We start from the raw sequence: 18077 nt of genomic DNA, 5'->3' as shown, positions 1-18077 counted from the left end.
CACCTTTACCCACCAACTTAGTAAAATTATTAGTAAAGTATTTCATGTATTCTGCTTTCCCTATGTCCTTGCTCTAATATAAAAATAATAAATATGCAGAAAATTTTAAACTGGCATGTACAAAAATACTATCACACTATACTAGAAAGTTGGTCAAATTACGAATACTTTTCAAGTGAAAAATATTTCATATAATTTAAATTCAACCTTACTAAGTAAGTGAGAAAGAAAAATGACTGATTCAGATACAATAAAATAAATTGGCATCACCACCTCTGTATGTCTGCAAACTTCACTGCATCCATCAGTGAAAGGGATATGTGGCTCATCACCCATGTTCTGTATCTTTCAGGGCCAAACTGCTTGGGCTTCAACAATTTTATTTCTTAGGTCTGAGAAAAAGCATTTTTATGTAAAAATCATGCTTTGTTCTGAAGCAAACAAACATGAACTACATAGGCTTCTTATATGAAACACAAAGTAATAACTGCTATAAAAAGAGCATCTGAAAAGTTCAAATGCAGTTCGTTTTGATTTCTTCCTTTCTACACGCACTTAGGAGTTACCTGGTAGTAAGCTAGTGATTCCATTAATGGCTCATCACTGACCAAATAAGCTGTGATCCCACTGATTACCTATGATCCACACTGATACTTACTAAGGTAACACCCTTCTCCAATATTATCATATTCCAAACTCTGTCTATTCCCCAAGATTAAGTTATACCTTCTCCTAACATGTTTCCTTAATTAGAATGAACTAAAAAAAATCTAGATCCTTGATCATGATCTCTTCGCCTTCCAATCACCAAAGTCAGTAAATACTAGTACTTTTTAACTAGCTTATACTCTCTTACCAAAGGAAGTATGAAGTATTGACATCAATCAGAATTTCTTAGGATTTTAAAAACCAAGCCTGAGTAAGGCTAAAAAGCTACTCGGAATTAAGAGAATAAATGCATTCATATTCACCCCAATTTTCAGCTATGAGTCTCTGTTTTTCACTGGAAATAGAGAATAGATTAACTGTTTACCTTGTATGTCTAGAGCATTTTGATAATGGCAAAATGTTGCTGACCCTAATTTTTAAAAAATACTGATTTATTTAAAAGGCAGAATTACAGAGAAACAAGGAGTGAGTGAGTGATGGGGGGAGGGGAGGGAGGAAGAGGGAGGGAGGGAGGGAGGGAGGGAGGGAGAGAGGATCTCTTATCCATTGGTTCATTCTCCAAATGACTGCAATGGCCTGGACCAGCACTCAGATGGGATGCCGTAACTCATTGCACTACAACACTGGTAGTCATAATAGTAATTTAAAAGCCTAAACATTAATGATGACAAACAAAAACTGTAATTTTAGATTTTCAAAAAAAAAAATAAAATACTACTGAAGTCACAGGTGATACAAAAACAATTTTGAAGGCCGGCGCCGCGGCTCACTAGGCTAATCCTCCGCCTAGCGGCGCCGGCACACCGGGTTCTAGTCCCGGTTGGGGCGCCGGATTCTGTCCCGGTTGCCCCTCTTCCAGGCCAGCTCTCTGCTGTGGCCAGGGAGTGCAGTGGAGGATGGCCCAGGTGCTTGGGCCCTGCACCCCATGGGAGACCAGGAAAAGCACCTGGCTCCTGGCTCCTGCCATCGGATCAGCGTGGTGCGCCGGCCGCAGCGCGCCGGCCGCGGCGGCCATTGGAGGGTGACCCAACGGCAAAGGAAGACCTTTCTCTCTGTCTCTCTCTCTCACTGTCCACTCTGCCTGTCAAAAAAAAAAAAAAAAAAAAAAATTAAAAAAAAAAAATCTTGAATAGAAATCATGCCTTAGTTGAGGCAACCAAAGAATTTTATAGAGTTTGTTGTGGGTCAGTTGATTAGAGATATAAGTGAGTCTTTGATTTGGACAGGAAGAGAAAGAAGAGAATCAGCAAAACAAATCTATAATATAATTAGACTAAAAAGTTAGTACTTCTCTGTTGGAAGCTATTTCAGATTTTTTCATACTTCAATTTTGTGGAATCATTGAACAAAAATATCTGGTATTCATCTCATCTCTATGAAAACTTCTTTGTCAATAAAGATTGTCTTTCAGAGGCTCCAGACTTTATCATTACTCAAAATGACCTGGAAGCAATGCTAAAGTCTTGACAAAGTAAATTCTGTTTCATAATATAATACTGTTCTTCTTCTGGCCGTGGGAACACATGGATCAATACTCTTCAGTACAAGAATTCTGCAGTGAAATTTTCATTTATAACAAACAGCAACATTAAAAAAAAAAAGCCTTAAGCATACCCTGTCACTTTTAGTTTGGAAGAAAATGCACTAATAAACTCTTACCCATGGGTCATCTTTGACAACAGGCAATAGTATGCCAGCTCTTATTAAAGACCATTCATATCACTGCCCCCAAAATTTCCTTTAAAATTACCATCTTTTCTATCCATGTAACAGGATGTCAGCTTTGAAAGTGCCAATGAGAGATAGGACCTGTCATCATAGTTAATTCACAGCACTATTTCAACACCAGGACAGCTGACACCCACGGGTATATTTTTGGTTAGCAGTATTTATTTCTTGGTTATCCAGATAAACGAGAAAATTTATTCTTCTAAATTGGTTTTGAAATAAAACAGTAAGCAAAGTAACACCTTTACATATGAGACACAGCACAAACTGAAGCATGTTGATAGCAGCAGCATTTAGCTACGCAGGTAAGATGCCTGCGTCCTAAACAGAGTATGTGGGTTTGAGTCTTGGCTCTGGTTTCTGACGTCAGCTTCCTGCTAACGTAGACCCTGGAAGACAGCAGTGATGGCTCAAGTAATTAGCTTCCTCCTACTCATGCGGAAGACCTGAACAGAGTTCATGGCTCTCAGCTTTGGCCCTAGCCCTGCCCCAGCCATCATGAATATCTGGGGAGTAAACAAGTAAACAGAGGTATTCTCTCTCTCTATCTCACTTGCTCTCACTCTCTTCCTGCCTTTCAGATGGATTTTTTAAATTAAAAACACAGTTGAAAAATATAAAGTTGACAAAACTATCAAAAATATATTTCCACAATATTAGCAACCTCAGGATAACATTTTCAAAGCACCACCATATTTTAACTAACTTTTCTATCACAAAATCAAAAATAAAACATAGATAAAATGGTAGAACTTAAAAAATAAAAAAAGAAGTCAAGAGGCCAGTGCTGTTGAATAATAGGCTAAGCCACTGCCTGCGGCATCCCATAGGGGTACTGGTTCCTGTTTCAGTTGTTCCACTTCGTATCCAGTTCCCTGCTATCAAGCTGGGAAAGCTGCGGAAGATGGTCTAATTGCTTGGATCCCTGCTCCTTCATGGAAAACCCAGCAGGAACTCATTGCTGCTGGCTTCAGACCAGCTTAGCTGCAGCCATGGCAACAGCCATTTGGGGAGTGAACCAGTGGATGGAAGACCTTTCTCTGAGTCTCCTTCTCTCCGTAACTCTACCTCTCCAATAAGTAAATGTAAAAAAAAAAAAAAAAAAAAGAAGAAGAAGTCAAAATTATTTTCAATGAAAATGAAAAATTCTCCCTTTATAAACTTCATGGAAATAGTTAACTATTTTACAAATAAAACTCCTAGAACAGCTGTAATGCAATTATCTCCAGATAAGCAAACCCAGACTGTGATAAACCGGTAAAATTTACTTACCTGTGATAATAAACAAGGTATATTTAACAATGACAAAATATTCTCTTTTTAAAAAAAAAAAACAGGCAGATAGTGACCATCTAAAATGAATAACCACATAGATATAAGAGCACATGTATATCAATTCTGTCATCTACAACCCATCCAATAAATATACTGTGGGGCCACTCCCTCACTCTTGAATGTAAACTACTACGAATACTTACGGTTATATTATGTATGCATATATTATTCCATATAACTGTAACTCTAGAGGCACTATTAAGATACCATTTCTTTCAGTGGTTGCATACTAACAATGTACAGACAGTACTAGAAGATACGGTCGGCATGGCATAATAGCATGATCATTTTCGTATATCCATAGCGTACTAATCACTCTGATGACTACACAAGGATAACTTCAGGCTTTCAAAATTAAGATCAGGTGACAGAAATACCAAACAGGGCTCCACAAGCATAAATACACATGTATATATGAACATGTGATAAATCACCTCTCTGCCTGAACATTAGAGACAAACACCACAATACTTTACTATGAAATGAAGAAAGGCTGTGATGGTAGGAATTTATTCAGGGGACATGCGCTCATACAGAAACACGAGAGACATTTTACTAAAAATATATTCAACATACAGAGATACTTTTTTTTCCTGATGGACTATAGTCTTTCTAGAAAAAAAAAGCATTCAATAGGCTAACTATATCAAGTAATGTGAATGTGAAAGAAACTTGTGATGGAAAAGATGAAGTCCACTGTTTGAATCAAAAACTTGAGGTATGCAGTGGGCATTTGGGCTTACTGGTTAACACCATCGGTTGCCATGCCCATTCCCCCCATCAAAGAACCTTGTCTGAGTCCTGGTTCCGGCTTGCTGACTCCAGCTTAGCTTCCTGCAAGTGCTAAGTCTGGCAAACACAGAAAAGTCTGGTTCAAGGAGTTGGGTCCCTGTGAGAGACCTAGATTACATTCTCATATCCCAGGTTGGTTAGGCCAACACAGGCATCTGGGGAGTGACCCAGTGGATCCTCTTTTTCCCACCCTCACCTCACTTCTTTCTCACTCTCAAATAGAAAGAAACATAGATAGAAGGGAGGAAGGGAGGGAGGGAGGGAGGGAGGAAGGAAATGAGGGAGAAAGAGAGGGAGAAAGCGTGGGTGAAAGAAAAACATGGAGTAATATTCTGTCTCAGTCAATCATTAGACTTTTGTGGACAAATTATCAATAGCCTGAATTTTAATTCGGCTTTCTCTAAAAACATGAAAGAGTAACATTCTAAAATCAAGTTAATCTTAAAAACTATTTTCTCTTAAGCATTAAAAATATATTGATGTGAATATGGAGGGATCTCACATCCTTCTAGCCATTGGGCATTGGCACAAATGCTCTTTCTACCCGCTGGTGCTTCTTCCTCTCACCACTACTCCTAAATCCACAGAATTCACCTGTCTCTCAACCTTAAGATCCTATCTTGAATAGGACTTACTCATCCATGCTTTCCCTGATACTTCTGACAAATCTCAGTCCACTTTAGTTGTTTGCAATGGGGTCTTTCAAATTTCTCCTTAAAAAAACTTCCAAGTTTTCATGACCAAATTTCTTTTTGTTAAGGTTTCAGCTTAATTTGTGTCTTCTCAAAGAGGCCTACTTTTCATTTTACTTCAAAACACACACCATGACTTGACACTACATTTTCAATACCTTTTTATATAGTATGTTCAACATACTTCAATGTTAAGCTCCATGTGGGCATGAATTTTGTGCTTTACTTACAATTATATATCTACAAACTCTAACAATGCCTGGAATATAACAGGGATTCAGTAAACTCTGCATGAATGGAATATGTATGTGTTGCACTTTTCCATATTTTTTCCAGAAATCCATGTATGTATGTAGTACCATGTCATAATCCCTTACATTCCTCTAGTAATACAGGAAATATTAACAAGGATCTTTTAGCAGTTCTAACTTCTAAAATTCCACCAGCAATAAGCATGTACTACCATGTTTTGATATTGGTAAAATTTACAGCTGTACATTGTAACAGAACCTTTGACCTTTACCTCATTTCTATAGGCTTAGAAGAATAAAAATATTATCTGCAGAGTTGTCTTAAACAGGAAGAACAGGTGTTAAGTGCAAACTAGATAAGAACAGTATGAAATAAAGCATTTTAATATCATTTGCCCTAATAGAGCATTATTTAATAGATTCCTTTTGCTAGAAAACACTTGTTGGAAAACTGATAGACTGACTTTACACTTTTAATTGTACCTTAAGAAATTATCCAACCTATAATGATGTGTTCTTTATAGTAACCTGAGATGAAGAACATTATGGTGTTAAAAATCAATCAAAATATCTATGCAGATGCTTTTGTTCAAATAAAGCCATGCAATTTCATGAAATGCAAACAATTTTACTTTACCTCTAACAATAAGTTGAGCAAAATTGGATACACCGGAACCTCGTTCTGACTGAGTTACACAGCGATACAAATCCTGGTCGGTTTTTGTCACTTCTTGCAATCTAAAGGAAGCAGCAAATCTTCTGTGATTAATGTTCTTAGTCTGGGCTACTGGTATATCTTCCCCATTTCGTCTCTGCAAACAGAAACCAATCTTTAAAAACAGGTTTTTAACCTTACCATAAATCTAAAGCATCTTAGCAAGCAATATCTGTGATAAATTATTCTTCTTGCAAAATAAGAAGCCAAATGTGTAGGTAGAACCACAAATTTTTACTAGTGTCATTTAATCAGGAACAGGATATGACATGGTATGGTATCCTTGGACGCAGGACCAACACTTAGTTTTTTGCTACTATATCAGAGTGCATTAATTAATAGGAGAGTTAACGATTCCAAGACAAATGACTCAGTACCCCATTCTCAACAAAGTATATAAAAAAACTTCATTGAGTGCTTATACTATACTGCATGTGCCATATATAATATATTTATCACCATCAGGAGAGCAAGCACATGACCTATGCGTCTGTGAATTCCCAGTGGATAGCATATGCATACGACCTAAGCTTCCATATTCCCAGTGGATATGCTTGCCATCAAAGGACAGTAAAATACTGAATAAGTTAGACTCTGTACCAAATCTGCACTATTTGTGAACCTCTATGTCTTTGGCAAGAATGACAACCAATTTATATGTTTTAGAATGAGTAATCTGAAAAGCCTACAAATTACAATCATACTTATCCATTTTCAAAATAAGAGATAACACATTTATGTTATCAGAGTCTCTCATGTAAGACCAATAGAAGTAACCTATAAAGGAAATGACTAAAAAAATACAACTATGATAAAATTTGTAACTTCTATAGGTTAAAATATATCATAGATAAAGTGACAAAAACAAGCCAGAAACCATGATAGGCTATTTGTCAAGGAAATGGCCATCACATGATAAACAGCTAGGATATGTAAAGATCTTTTACAGTTCAATAAGACAGAAGATAAACAACTCAATTAAAAAACAGACAGGCAATAAAAAGCAAAAAATATATATGTCTAATAACCATGAAAGCAAACTGTCAACCTAAAATTTAGAACTGTCAAGTGTAAAATAAGGCCATAAGCATAAAGGGTAACAGCAATTTCAGAAAATAGTTTGCTACTCTTCTGTAAAGTTGAGGATGCACAATCCACAGAGCCAAGCAATTCCACCTCCAAATTCCTGCATTTGAATCACTCTTGCATCAAGGAGGTATGGACAAACAGGTGGAACTCAGAATCACAATAGTGGATAATATAAATCATGAGGAGTAGACAATAATCTGTATTTTATGCACTCAGTAACTACAAGGTAACTGCTAAACTAAGCAAACTAGGTTGAAGAGTGCATGAGAAAACCTGAAACAGACATGTCCTCAACAAACACCTAACTGCTGATTTGCAGCATTTGTTAATGTCTATGGTGTAAATTACGTTATAATTTTCTATTACTTACAGGCTTCAGCCTTCTACTGACTAGTATTAAATGTAGACATGTATAAATCTTAAAAAAATTAATAAAAAGAAATCCTTTAAAAAAGTTAAAATCCCTAACATGAATTCAAAATATCAACATAAAATATATTAGGGTTGTGGCACATTCGTCGCTACTTTATTGTTTTATATTTTTAAATTTTTAAAATTTTAATTCTTAATTAGTTTTTAACAGATTCCATGTATCTGTATTTACAATTCTAAGAACATAATGATTAACTTTTCTATTTTTTGTGGATTTTAAAGGAGGCACTATACTGCTTTAACAATTGTCAGATCCTAAAATGAAGTCTTGACTCTACATCTGAAATGATATATAAATGTAGTATGCATCATACACATATATGTGTAGGTGTATCATACATACATATTTAAAGACACAAAGTCTCAACTACATTCTTTTCTGCTCACCAACCCATTCCATGATATTCACACCGAGAACTCTTGTCCATTCTCCTAACAATGAGGAGAAAAAACAGCTTACATTTAAAAGTAGCTTATCGATGAAATATAAATCCATAAAATCAGCTCAACTATCCATATAAATTTCAGCCTGTGTTTTCTCAATTCACACATCATTTCCAGACTATCTTTCTAACCTCAAGGAAGATCATGACTCACCACCACTCCCTAATGTACACAGCAGTACTCACAGTATTTGTCTTTTATATTTATATTTAAATATTTATATTTTTAAGTTCCTCTGAAGGATTATCCAGTTCCTCCTGCCTGTCTTGTTTTCTGGATTCTCTCACACCTTCACATACCCACCCCCATCTTTTAACAATATGCCTTTCAAAAAATCTTTCTCTTGTGAAGAGAGAATGACTAATGTTTGCCTTTGAATACATGATTCCATTTGTTCACCTTCACTGGCCCTTTTCTTAGAATGCAACTTAATCAAAAGAGAACACATTTTCCTCTACTACCTTAGAGACTCCTCAGGGAGATCTATCCACACCCAGTTCCTCAGTGGCAGACTACGCTTCTACTTTGCCACCCAACCATCTCTCAACTTCTAGAATTCCCATTATATCCAAATATTATCCCCAGTCACTGGGATTATGCATAGACCAACTTATCCTCACACCCTAGTTCTAACAACTGTCAGGATCCCCAAACTCAACCCGGAGTCAATGATGTCCCACACCCTCTTTTACTGAATTATAAAATCCAAATCCTTACGCTATGATAGTTCCCTCCAGAATAATTGCCCATGGGATGCTTTCCCCCAAAACATTATCAGTAAGGCCTCACTTTCTGATCCTTTAGTTTATAACCAGTCATTCCAAAGGGGTGTTCACTAATCTTAAAGAATTTTGGATTTTTGTAACTTTATGTAATATAATCATTGCCAAAATCGGATTTGCACCATTTCTTTACACCTATTTTAAAACTCCTTTTTCTGAAATCAGTCATTTGTTTGTATGAAAAATCTGTGTTAACTAAAAACAGAGACTAGGAGCTATTAACATTCTGCTGTGATTTTCACAATGACTTCACAGCATCTTCTTCCTTTTTGCCTTAACTTCAGATCCCTTCAGGTTATAGACGTTTCCCTTTCAACTCTTGCTGGCAGTGTCCTGAATGAAATCTCAAAAGGCCATGAAAAATTGAGATGGCATTTGGCTGAGTGCTTAAGATAATACTTGGAACTTCTTAATCCCAGGTTAGAGAGCCTGGTTTCAGTTCTGGCTCTTTTGCTTCCAATTTTGAGTCCTGTTAATGTGCACTCTGCTAGGAAACTGATGATGGATCAAATACTAGAGCCATCCATTTAGGATACCTGGATTGAGGTCCAGGTTCCCAGCAAATGGAAAATACCTCTCTCTTTCCCTACACCCCTCTTCTCTCCCCTGCTCTGTGTGTGTGTGTGTATGTGTGTCCCAACTTTCAAATTAAATAACGCATTCTTTAAACTCCATAAAATATTACTATAAAATATATTAGCCAAATTTTCTAATATCTATAACAGATACTATATCATCCAAAGAAATCATTCTGAAAGGGACTAGCATCATGGCATAGCAGGTAAAGCCACCACCTTTAATGCCGGCATCCCATGTGGGCGATGACTTGTGTCCTTGCTGCTCCACTTCTGATCCAGCTCCCTGCTAATGGCCTGGAAAAGTAGCAGAAGATGGCCAAATTGTTTGGGTCCCTGCTGCTCACATGTGAGACCCAGATGAAGCTCCAAGATTTTGGTTTGACCTAGCCATGGCCATTGTGGCCACTTGGGACCTGAACCAGTGGATGGATCTCTCTCCTCTCTCTCTCTCTCTCTCTCTCTCTCTCTCTCTCTCACCTTCTCTCTCTTGTAACTCTTTCAAAACAAATAAATAAATATATTTTTAAATAAATCATTTTGAAAGTAGGAGTTCATGTTTTACATATATATATTTATATTTTAAAGATTTATTTATTTATTTGAAAGGCAGAGTTACACAGAGAGAAGGAGAGGCAGAGAGAGAGAGAGAGAGAGGGAGGTCGGTCTTCCATCCAATGGTTCACTCCCTAATTGGCCGCAACAGCCGGAGCTGCACCGATCTGAAGCCAGGAGCCAGGAGCTTCTTCCGGGTCTCCCATATGGGTGCAGGGGCCCAAGGACTTGGGCCATCTTCTAATGCTTTCCCAGGCCACACCCAGTATATGGGTATTTGCTATTAAGCCGCAATAAATGCATTGTTACAATGAGAAAATGTAATTTATTGTACTAAACATAGTTTTGTTTACTCAAATTCTAGTAATAACCTACATTTAAATGTTGCAGTTCATAACATGTACATTACATAAGACAACAATAAATACTAGGTATTTATCTGACTGCAAGTTTTCAATTCATCACAGTAGGCAAGCCATAAACAAGGATATAAGAAATACACATAAATTCCTGTTATGTATCGTTGTTTGAATAAATGATGGTAATTCATAAAGCTGGAGGAAAATAGAATTAAGAGATTATGCCTCTTTTGTTGCAAAAATTGTTTGGAATCCAGGTATAGCTTTTTCATCATATATATTTCCATGAATTTTCTGAAGACTGTTCATATGCATAGTTTTCAAAAACATTTTACACCAAAATAAACATTTTAATTTCCATTTCCCACGAACTTTTGAAGTTTACCTCAGTTCTCTGTTATGTTTTTGTGTTTCTGCTTTGAGATTTGTTGTTTTTTTTTTAATATATGATTTCTCCATTGCAAAAAGTCCCCCCAAACCCCCAGCCCGAGAAGTCCTGACAATTGAATCTGAGAATTATATGGTCCAAGTATATTAACCTAGAACTTTGGTTCTTACTGCTCCTTTTTCACCTCCAGGTCCATCTTACACTTTCTTATTTACTTTGTCTCCAGCACAAGTAGCTAGAATTTGTCACTTAGCAGAGCAAGCCACTGAGAATCCTAAGAGTCATTACTCTTCTATTAAATTTGGAGAGCTTCATCACAAAGGGTGCTTGCAGTGTTCACTGGACAGGTTCATTCTGTGACATAAAGCAGTATTGTGGAAATACTGATTGATTCCCCAGTGTCTATTCCAACCATGTTATTAATCAAGTGCATTAAGAGTGACATGTTTAGAATGGGCATGTGCCCTGATTCCAGCAAGTATATATGACAGAAATAGGTCATTTTTGGCAACATGTCATCACTTCCAAGAAGGCACATGAGAATGTGGCTTCCCTTTTCTTTTTCTCTATGTCAGGGCAAAAATTGGAAGAGTTGACTTGTCACCATAAGGGGATGAATCCAAGGGAAATGCTGATGCACTAACAACAGCACATTAGGGAGGAAGAAGCAGGTTCTTGATCAAGTCTCTAAAATGGTGTCATCAACTCTCCAAGCCCCTTCTCTGAGCAATTACTGTTAAGTGAAATTGTATGTCTGGTTTTCTGTTACTTTCAGTCTCCGAATACCCTAAGTGGAAAGACTGGTAGAGTTAAAATATGGTATAGTTTATTCAGCTTCTCCTCTCAAAGCTTGAGGGATAAAACTAATCCAATTTACTTTTAAATTAAATAATGTGGCACTTAGAACACTTGCAGAGATTATTTCACTCTATTGACTTAAAGAAAATATTGAATTAAATTTATTGTTTTACTTATTTTTCACTGCCTCTTCTGAGAATATAATATGTAACTCCTCCATCTTCGTAAAATTGCAAGACCAGGGAAGAAACAATTTTCTTATGTTTGGTGTTTAACTCTCTGTTGAACGGCATCAAAAAAACTGCCTATGAGTGGTCAATGCTCATCACTGTTATTGTTGTTTTTTTTCCCAAAACTAACTCCAAAGTAAATGTGCACGACTACAGCTAACTAGAGTTGAAGTGAATGATGCAACAATCAGCTGAATCAATCCCCAAAACCTAAGTGTTGCTTACTAGGGTTTGCCTGTTATATGAGATCTGTATAATTTTTACTGTTTCATAGATATAATAACTATTCTCAAATTTTGTCACCATTATTATTACTGGAACATTAAATGTGAGTAATGGTTCAAATCCCAGCTGCTCTACTTCCAATCCAGCTCCCTGCTGATGTACCCGGGAAAGCAGCAGAAGAGGGCCCATGTGCTTGGACTCCTCCGCCCACGTTGGAGAACTGAATGAATCTCCTTGCTCCTGGCTTTGGCTTTGCCTAGCCCTGGCCACTGCAGCCATTTGGGGAGTAAACCAGCAGATGTACTGTCTCTGTGTCTCCCTGCCCTCTCTGTTAACTTTCAAATAAATGAATAAATCTTAAAAGCAAGATACTCATATCCCATATAAAATTATTATAAAATTAAATAAAAAGAAGAACAGAGTATGGTCCTCAGAGCCTCTGAAAGTAAGTCAGAAAAACATGCTCATGCAACAGATGAAAACTGCAGCCTAGTATCTTAGATAAGCTAAAAGAGGAATAGATATTGTCCTATTAAGTCAAGGCCCTTCTTGGGATACCCACAACCCCTACTGGAGTGTTTGGGATTGAGTTCCACCTCCATTTCTGATCCAACTTCCTGCTAAGCATCAGGGAGATAGTGGATGGTAACAAGTATATGGGTTCCTGCCACCCAAGTGGGAGACCTGAATGGAATACCTGGCCCAGCCCCAGTTATTGAAGGTACCTGGCGAGTCAACTACAGAATGGGATATATTGATCTCTGTCTCTCTTGTATATCTCTCTCTCTCTCTTTCAATTAATGGAAAAATGATATAAATTTCAATTAATAAAACTCAACAACAAAATGACAGAAAAAACTCAGAAAATATAAGGAATGAAAGAAAATCCCATTTAGTAATTATGAATAACTAAAGTAAATAAATTCAACAGATGGTTCCTTTATCAAAACAGAATATGAAAATATTTTAATCTAAAATTAAGCAGAATCAAAAGGATCTATAAGAAAATGAATATTAATGATGATCAACAGACAAAATAAAACGCAAATAACAAGTATACTTGAAGCAAGAGGACAGGAAAAGTATCAAAAATTATAATTTAAAAAATTCTGAAACTTGAAAAATATTTATAAACCATAGAATGAAAAAATGTACCATACACCTAACTCAGAATGATCTATAGTGACAGATACTCTAATGAAACTAGAGATTTTAAATAAATAGGAAAAATATTGTGTGAATATATAGAGAATATGGATACATGACCTATAAGGAAAAGAAAATGATTTTGTCATCAAAGGTTTACCGTGAGAAGAAAATGAAATAACACATTTTAGTTACTTAAGGAAAGAAAATGTGAATGAAAGATTTTACATCCTGTAAAACTGACTTTGAGAATCAAGGGCACAGAAAAACTATTATCAACATCTAAATACTCAGAGAATATTATTCCTATGAGCATTCCTGAGAAAGATGCTATCAATGACCTTCAGACATTCAAAATTACTAGAAAGATATGACATATACCCAGATATTGAACATTAAAAACTTAAGTTATATTCTGAACTAAGACTAATAAAAGAAATAATAATGAGAGTATGTACATATGCAAAAGCTAAATGCTGACAATGGTGCTATGGTAAAAAATACTCAAAATACCATTAAATAAAATAAATAAGTAATTATAACATACTCTAAACCTATCTTGAATTATGTCATTGACTACCAAAGTATCTGTGTGGGAAAAAATCATTGCAACTGAAAGCTGTAACAAAGAAAATATTAAGTGAAAATCTTTAACCTTGAATTTGAAACATCAATAATTCATTAGGCATTTTATTTTAGGTATAACTGTATATATTTCTTAACTCTATTCACTGAAGAAGTTAAGCAATGACTATCCCTCAGCACATATCATATGGAGTTACAGTACAATCTCTCACCAAACCAAACTGGTGCACTCTGAAAAATGACTCCATATTTTGGAAAAGAAAATGGAATATCTCATAACAGCAAGAATCAAGGAAGCTCTCCAAGACTGCTAAGGTCATGTCAAAAGGACTCAGGAGTCAAACTGAACAAAGGTTTCCACTGGCCAAAGATAGGTCAATTTGAGATTTATTAAAAGTAATAACTGTAATGAATTAAGTCTATTATATATGTTTAAGTCAATGAAATCATAATGACATAGAAAGAAAAAAAAATCAGTTTATGTATAGAGGATTTCAGCAACCAAATCATCACATGGAAACTAGTATACAAAGCACACATTGGAACATTTATCCTCCCTTACCATAGGGAACTGTACTATGGGAAAACTAAACTCTGTACAAGGCAAAGTGAAGATGTATCTTTTCATCAACTAAACAAATACAAAAGAAATAATTAAGAAGCAACAGAATATTACAAATTACAACTTCCAGAAAAGAATTTAGGCATTAATCATCAGCTGCTGCTGCCAAGATCACAAAAAGAAAGACCAGATATATTTTGTGCCCTCTGTAATTACACCAAGTGCCACCTATACTGCGGCTGAGAGACCAAACATGACCCTGAATCTGACTGCCAACTTGTAGGAAATACAAGATGTAGGAAATTCAACAGGAACTTCCTGAACTGAAGAGTGCATTACTATGCAACCAGCAAAATGTAGACTGTGGGAAGTTAAATGTCCCTTGACCTAGGTTTCTCAACAAACTGCAGAGACAAATGAGTATAAACTTATAGATCAGATGCAAATACAAAAGACCTATATTGTTTTAAATAGAAAAGACTAAACTATAGTGTATAGGGATGCATATGTGAATGAAGAAAAATTACAAGGGTTAAAGTTATGGTAGTGGTTATATTTAAAGGAAGAAGATAATTCCGTTGTATTTGGAATACAGCATATACACGGAAGAAGCCTCTGACCTCTGTAATTGTTTGTAAAGCTTTCTTTTTGACAAGTGTGGTGTTCAAAAAATTCTTTCAGTCATATTACATATGTGTGATTTTCTGTCAAGGACCCATGTTCTAAAACTGATCACAGGAGCTCAATGGGAAACTTGTACAGCACTTGATGTGACACATCTAGAAAATACACTTAAAAGACAGCTCTACAAATACCAGGAGAGTACATTATTCCTATACACAAAGAGCAGTAAATTGTTTATAGGTATCTATAAGAAGAAATCCTTGAGCTTCAAGGGCTGCCGAGATTTCACTCTTTCTCCAGGGATAGATAATGAGGGTATAGAAGATTCTGCACATTACTCATTTAAAATCAATTATGTAATCTATAGACATTAAAACTAGAATTTATAAATTATTAACGAAGAAAAGTAATACACTATATCCATAAATCACTGAAGTCTTCATGGTAGAAAGCCATATATACACAGACAAAATGACTTCAAGAATATTGAAGAATCCTAAAATTTGAGTATGATTAAACTTTCTGAAATCCACTGTTACATAAACACATTCTTCTCCAAATGCCAGTAGGTTGAATTTAAACCTGATAACCCATTATACATGGTCAACAATTTCATCCCAAGACCTATGAGCAGAATTCTTTATAAAAAGCCCTGCTGGGATAATATAATGCCAGCAACTAGAATAAATCAATGGTCCAAGGAAAAACAGAACTGACAAGAGTGATCGCTATTAGCTGCCAAATGGAGCACAGTCTCTTAAGTGGAGCAGAATTAATTGCAAACCAAGATATACACAGAAAAAAAATCGCAACTGCTTAAACAGAGGATAAACAGAGAAAATCAGAATTAACTAGAAGGCTAGTATTTCTTTGTCAATTCAGGTCCAGAGCAGTTTACAAGTAAAGCACAAGAGACATGGTTCACACCCCTTTTACTACTACTCTGTGAGCCACAGGTGACACAGGAAGCCCAGGCTAAAGGCATTCTCATAGATTAACTCCCTCTCTCTCATAGATTAACTCCCCCTCATGGATTCCAGGACCACCCAGAGGTTTAATTTGAACACAGGCTTCAAACTGTCTTAGTAAACTTTTATTAAGGCTAAAAAGAGTCAAAAGGAATTGAAAGACCTTCTCATCTTTCACTCTTAGGATCACTTATGTGTAATTACAGAGGTTGCAAGAGGTAAAAAGGCAAGCAATGATTTCTAATATATAGATTAGTTCCAAATAGAAAATGAGAAAACAAATTTTTTGACTGGCATTAAAAAAAATAAGGAAATTTAGAAAGGTGTCATTATTACTTCACTATTACATTTTCCCAAATTCTGTAATCTGGTACCAACCAAAACCAAAACCCTTTGTCTTATTTAACATGTCCCTTGTTCCCCTCACTTACTGATTCTCCAATTCTGCTGGCATGGTCCAATCTTAGGCAATCATGATGTGATGTCTGTACTAACAGTGGCTTCTTCCTCCCCAAGCTGTCTCCATCATGGTCCAGTCCCAACCCTGCCATTAACTATAGCTATCTCTTACCCCACTGTGAACCTTCTACTTGAGTAAATTTATTTGCCTTATGTTTCAATCCCACTTCAATCCATACACAGAGTGCTTTGTGCCTTCCAAAATTAATAGCCAAGCCCACCTAATCTTTTTAAGTCATATTCAAGGTCTGAATGATGCATTTTGTAATGATTTCACCAAATACTTGGGTCCACATCACTTGCTTTCCATCTCTAACTCAGCATAGTTCTTAGATTCTACATAGTGTCTCCTTAATCAGTTATTTTTGAGTCATTACTCAAACCTCAAAGGCTCTTAAAAAGTATGAATGGTCCAGTCCCAACCTTGCCATAAGTTTAAATGCCCTCTATATCTTACATGCTTGTCATGATTATGCTTGAGGACATTCACTGATTGTAATTTTACTACCTCCTAGAGTAATTCACTCTAGATTTCAACAAGTGCACAATTATACAACAAGTGCACAATTATAAGGGTCCTTCTTGTAATTTATGATCATAAAGCCTCAAACCGTAAGTTACTATTGTTTTTTAGGATCTATAAAGAACATATTAAACCCCTCTTGTATATTCCTGACATTCTAAGACTTTTAGAAACCTAACCAGTCATCAACAAATCTCAAGATACACTGTTGCCATTTCCCTTTAGTAATTCTGACATTTCTCCAGTTTACTCACTGTTCCTATAATTGTATAGTACCTATTCTTAGTCTCATATTTCAAAAGCATGTCAACCACTTTTGATGCCAATTATCTAGAAAATGTCAGAACTCTAAATCCAGGTATTAAACATCTTTTACAGTACTGAATTCCTTTTTACTTTTTTTCAGGATATTTAACATGAGCTGAACACATACTACATACATATTTAGTTAGATTAGCTATGAAAATTTCTACTTACATTAATTCCCCATGAATTCCCCACTATAAACTTCAGGCTAGTAATTTCCAGGCACATACTAATTTCTTCAGAGGACTTTCTCCCATTACAATACATGCAAAATTTTTCTGGATTTCTTTTCTCTAAAATAAATGGTGTCAAGGACAGTAACTCTTGGATATCATACTATGAGCCTCTGGGCTCTTCAATGACAGTATAAACAAGCATGGGAAAGTACAATAGCATGTGGGTATCAGAAAGTACATTTTGGACATTTTCTACATGGCATCTGAAACAGTGAAGTGATACATTTCATCAGTTTAAATATTTGCACTTTTAAATTACATTTATTACTTTAATGCTTCAATGGTTCCCCATAAATATGAAAAAATGTATGTGCCTGTCAAAAATTTGAAATAATAAATGTAAATTTTAAGAAATCATGTTTTCTATTTTGATGATGTTCACATAAATGACAGGAACAGGGCCATGGTATTTGCATAGTAGGTAAAAGCACCAGTATGTGTGGTCAAAAGTTTTTTCACCAGCTATTTTCAACAGTTCTCAGCTGACAACAGTTGGTACACCAAGAGGTCAGCCTCTCTCTGGTTGTTTTTTAGAGCAATTTGCATCTCATTTTACTAATTTCACTCTCCAATTATTACTCTCAAGCCATTGCTTAAATTATCTGTTGC

At 35.9% G+C, this 18077-nt stretch overlaps 1 protein-coding gene across 17 annotated transcripts in view; it reads right to left on the bottom strand.

The window, feature by feature from the left end:
* The window catches only part of PTPRK (protein tyrosine phosphatase receptor type K), a 604334-nt gene that overhangs the window by 274790 nt on the left and 311467 nt on the right, over positions 1-18077 (bottom strand). For all 17 annotated transcript variants that reach the window (XM_089332697.1, XM_089332699.1, XM_089332700.1 and 14 more), the window contains exon 6: positions 6105-6279. In XM_089332697.1, the coding sequence (XP_089188823.1) occupies positions 6105-6279 (175 nt within the window). The remainder of the gene's footprint in view (positions 1-6104; positions 6280-18077) is intronic.

This window comes from Oryctolagus cuniculus, chromosome 5 (assembly GCF_051225735.1).
Source record: "Oryctolagus cuniculus isolate XC-2025 breed Fujian yellow rabbit chromosome 5, ASM5122573v1, whole genome shotgun sequence".
Classification (NCBI taxonomy): domain Eukaryota; kingdom Metazoa; phylum Chordata; class Mammalia; order Lagomorpha; family Leporidae; genus Oryctolagus; species Oryctolagus cuniculus.
Note: the sequence above shows the minus strand (reverse complement) of the source record. Positions and strands in the feature narration are given on the sequence as shown.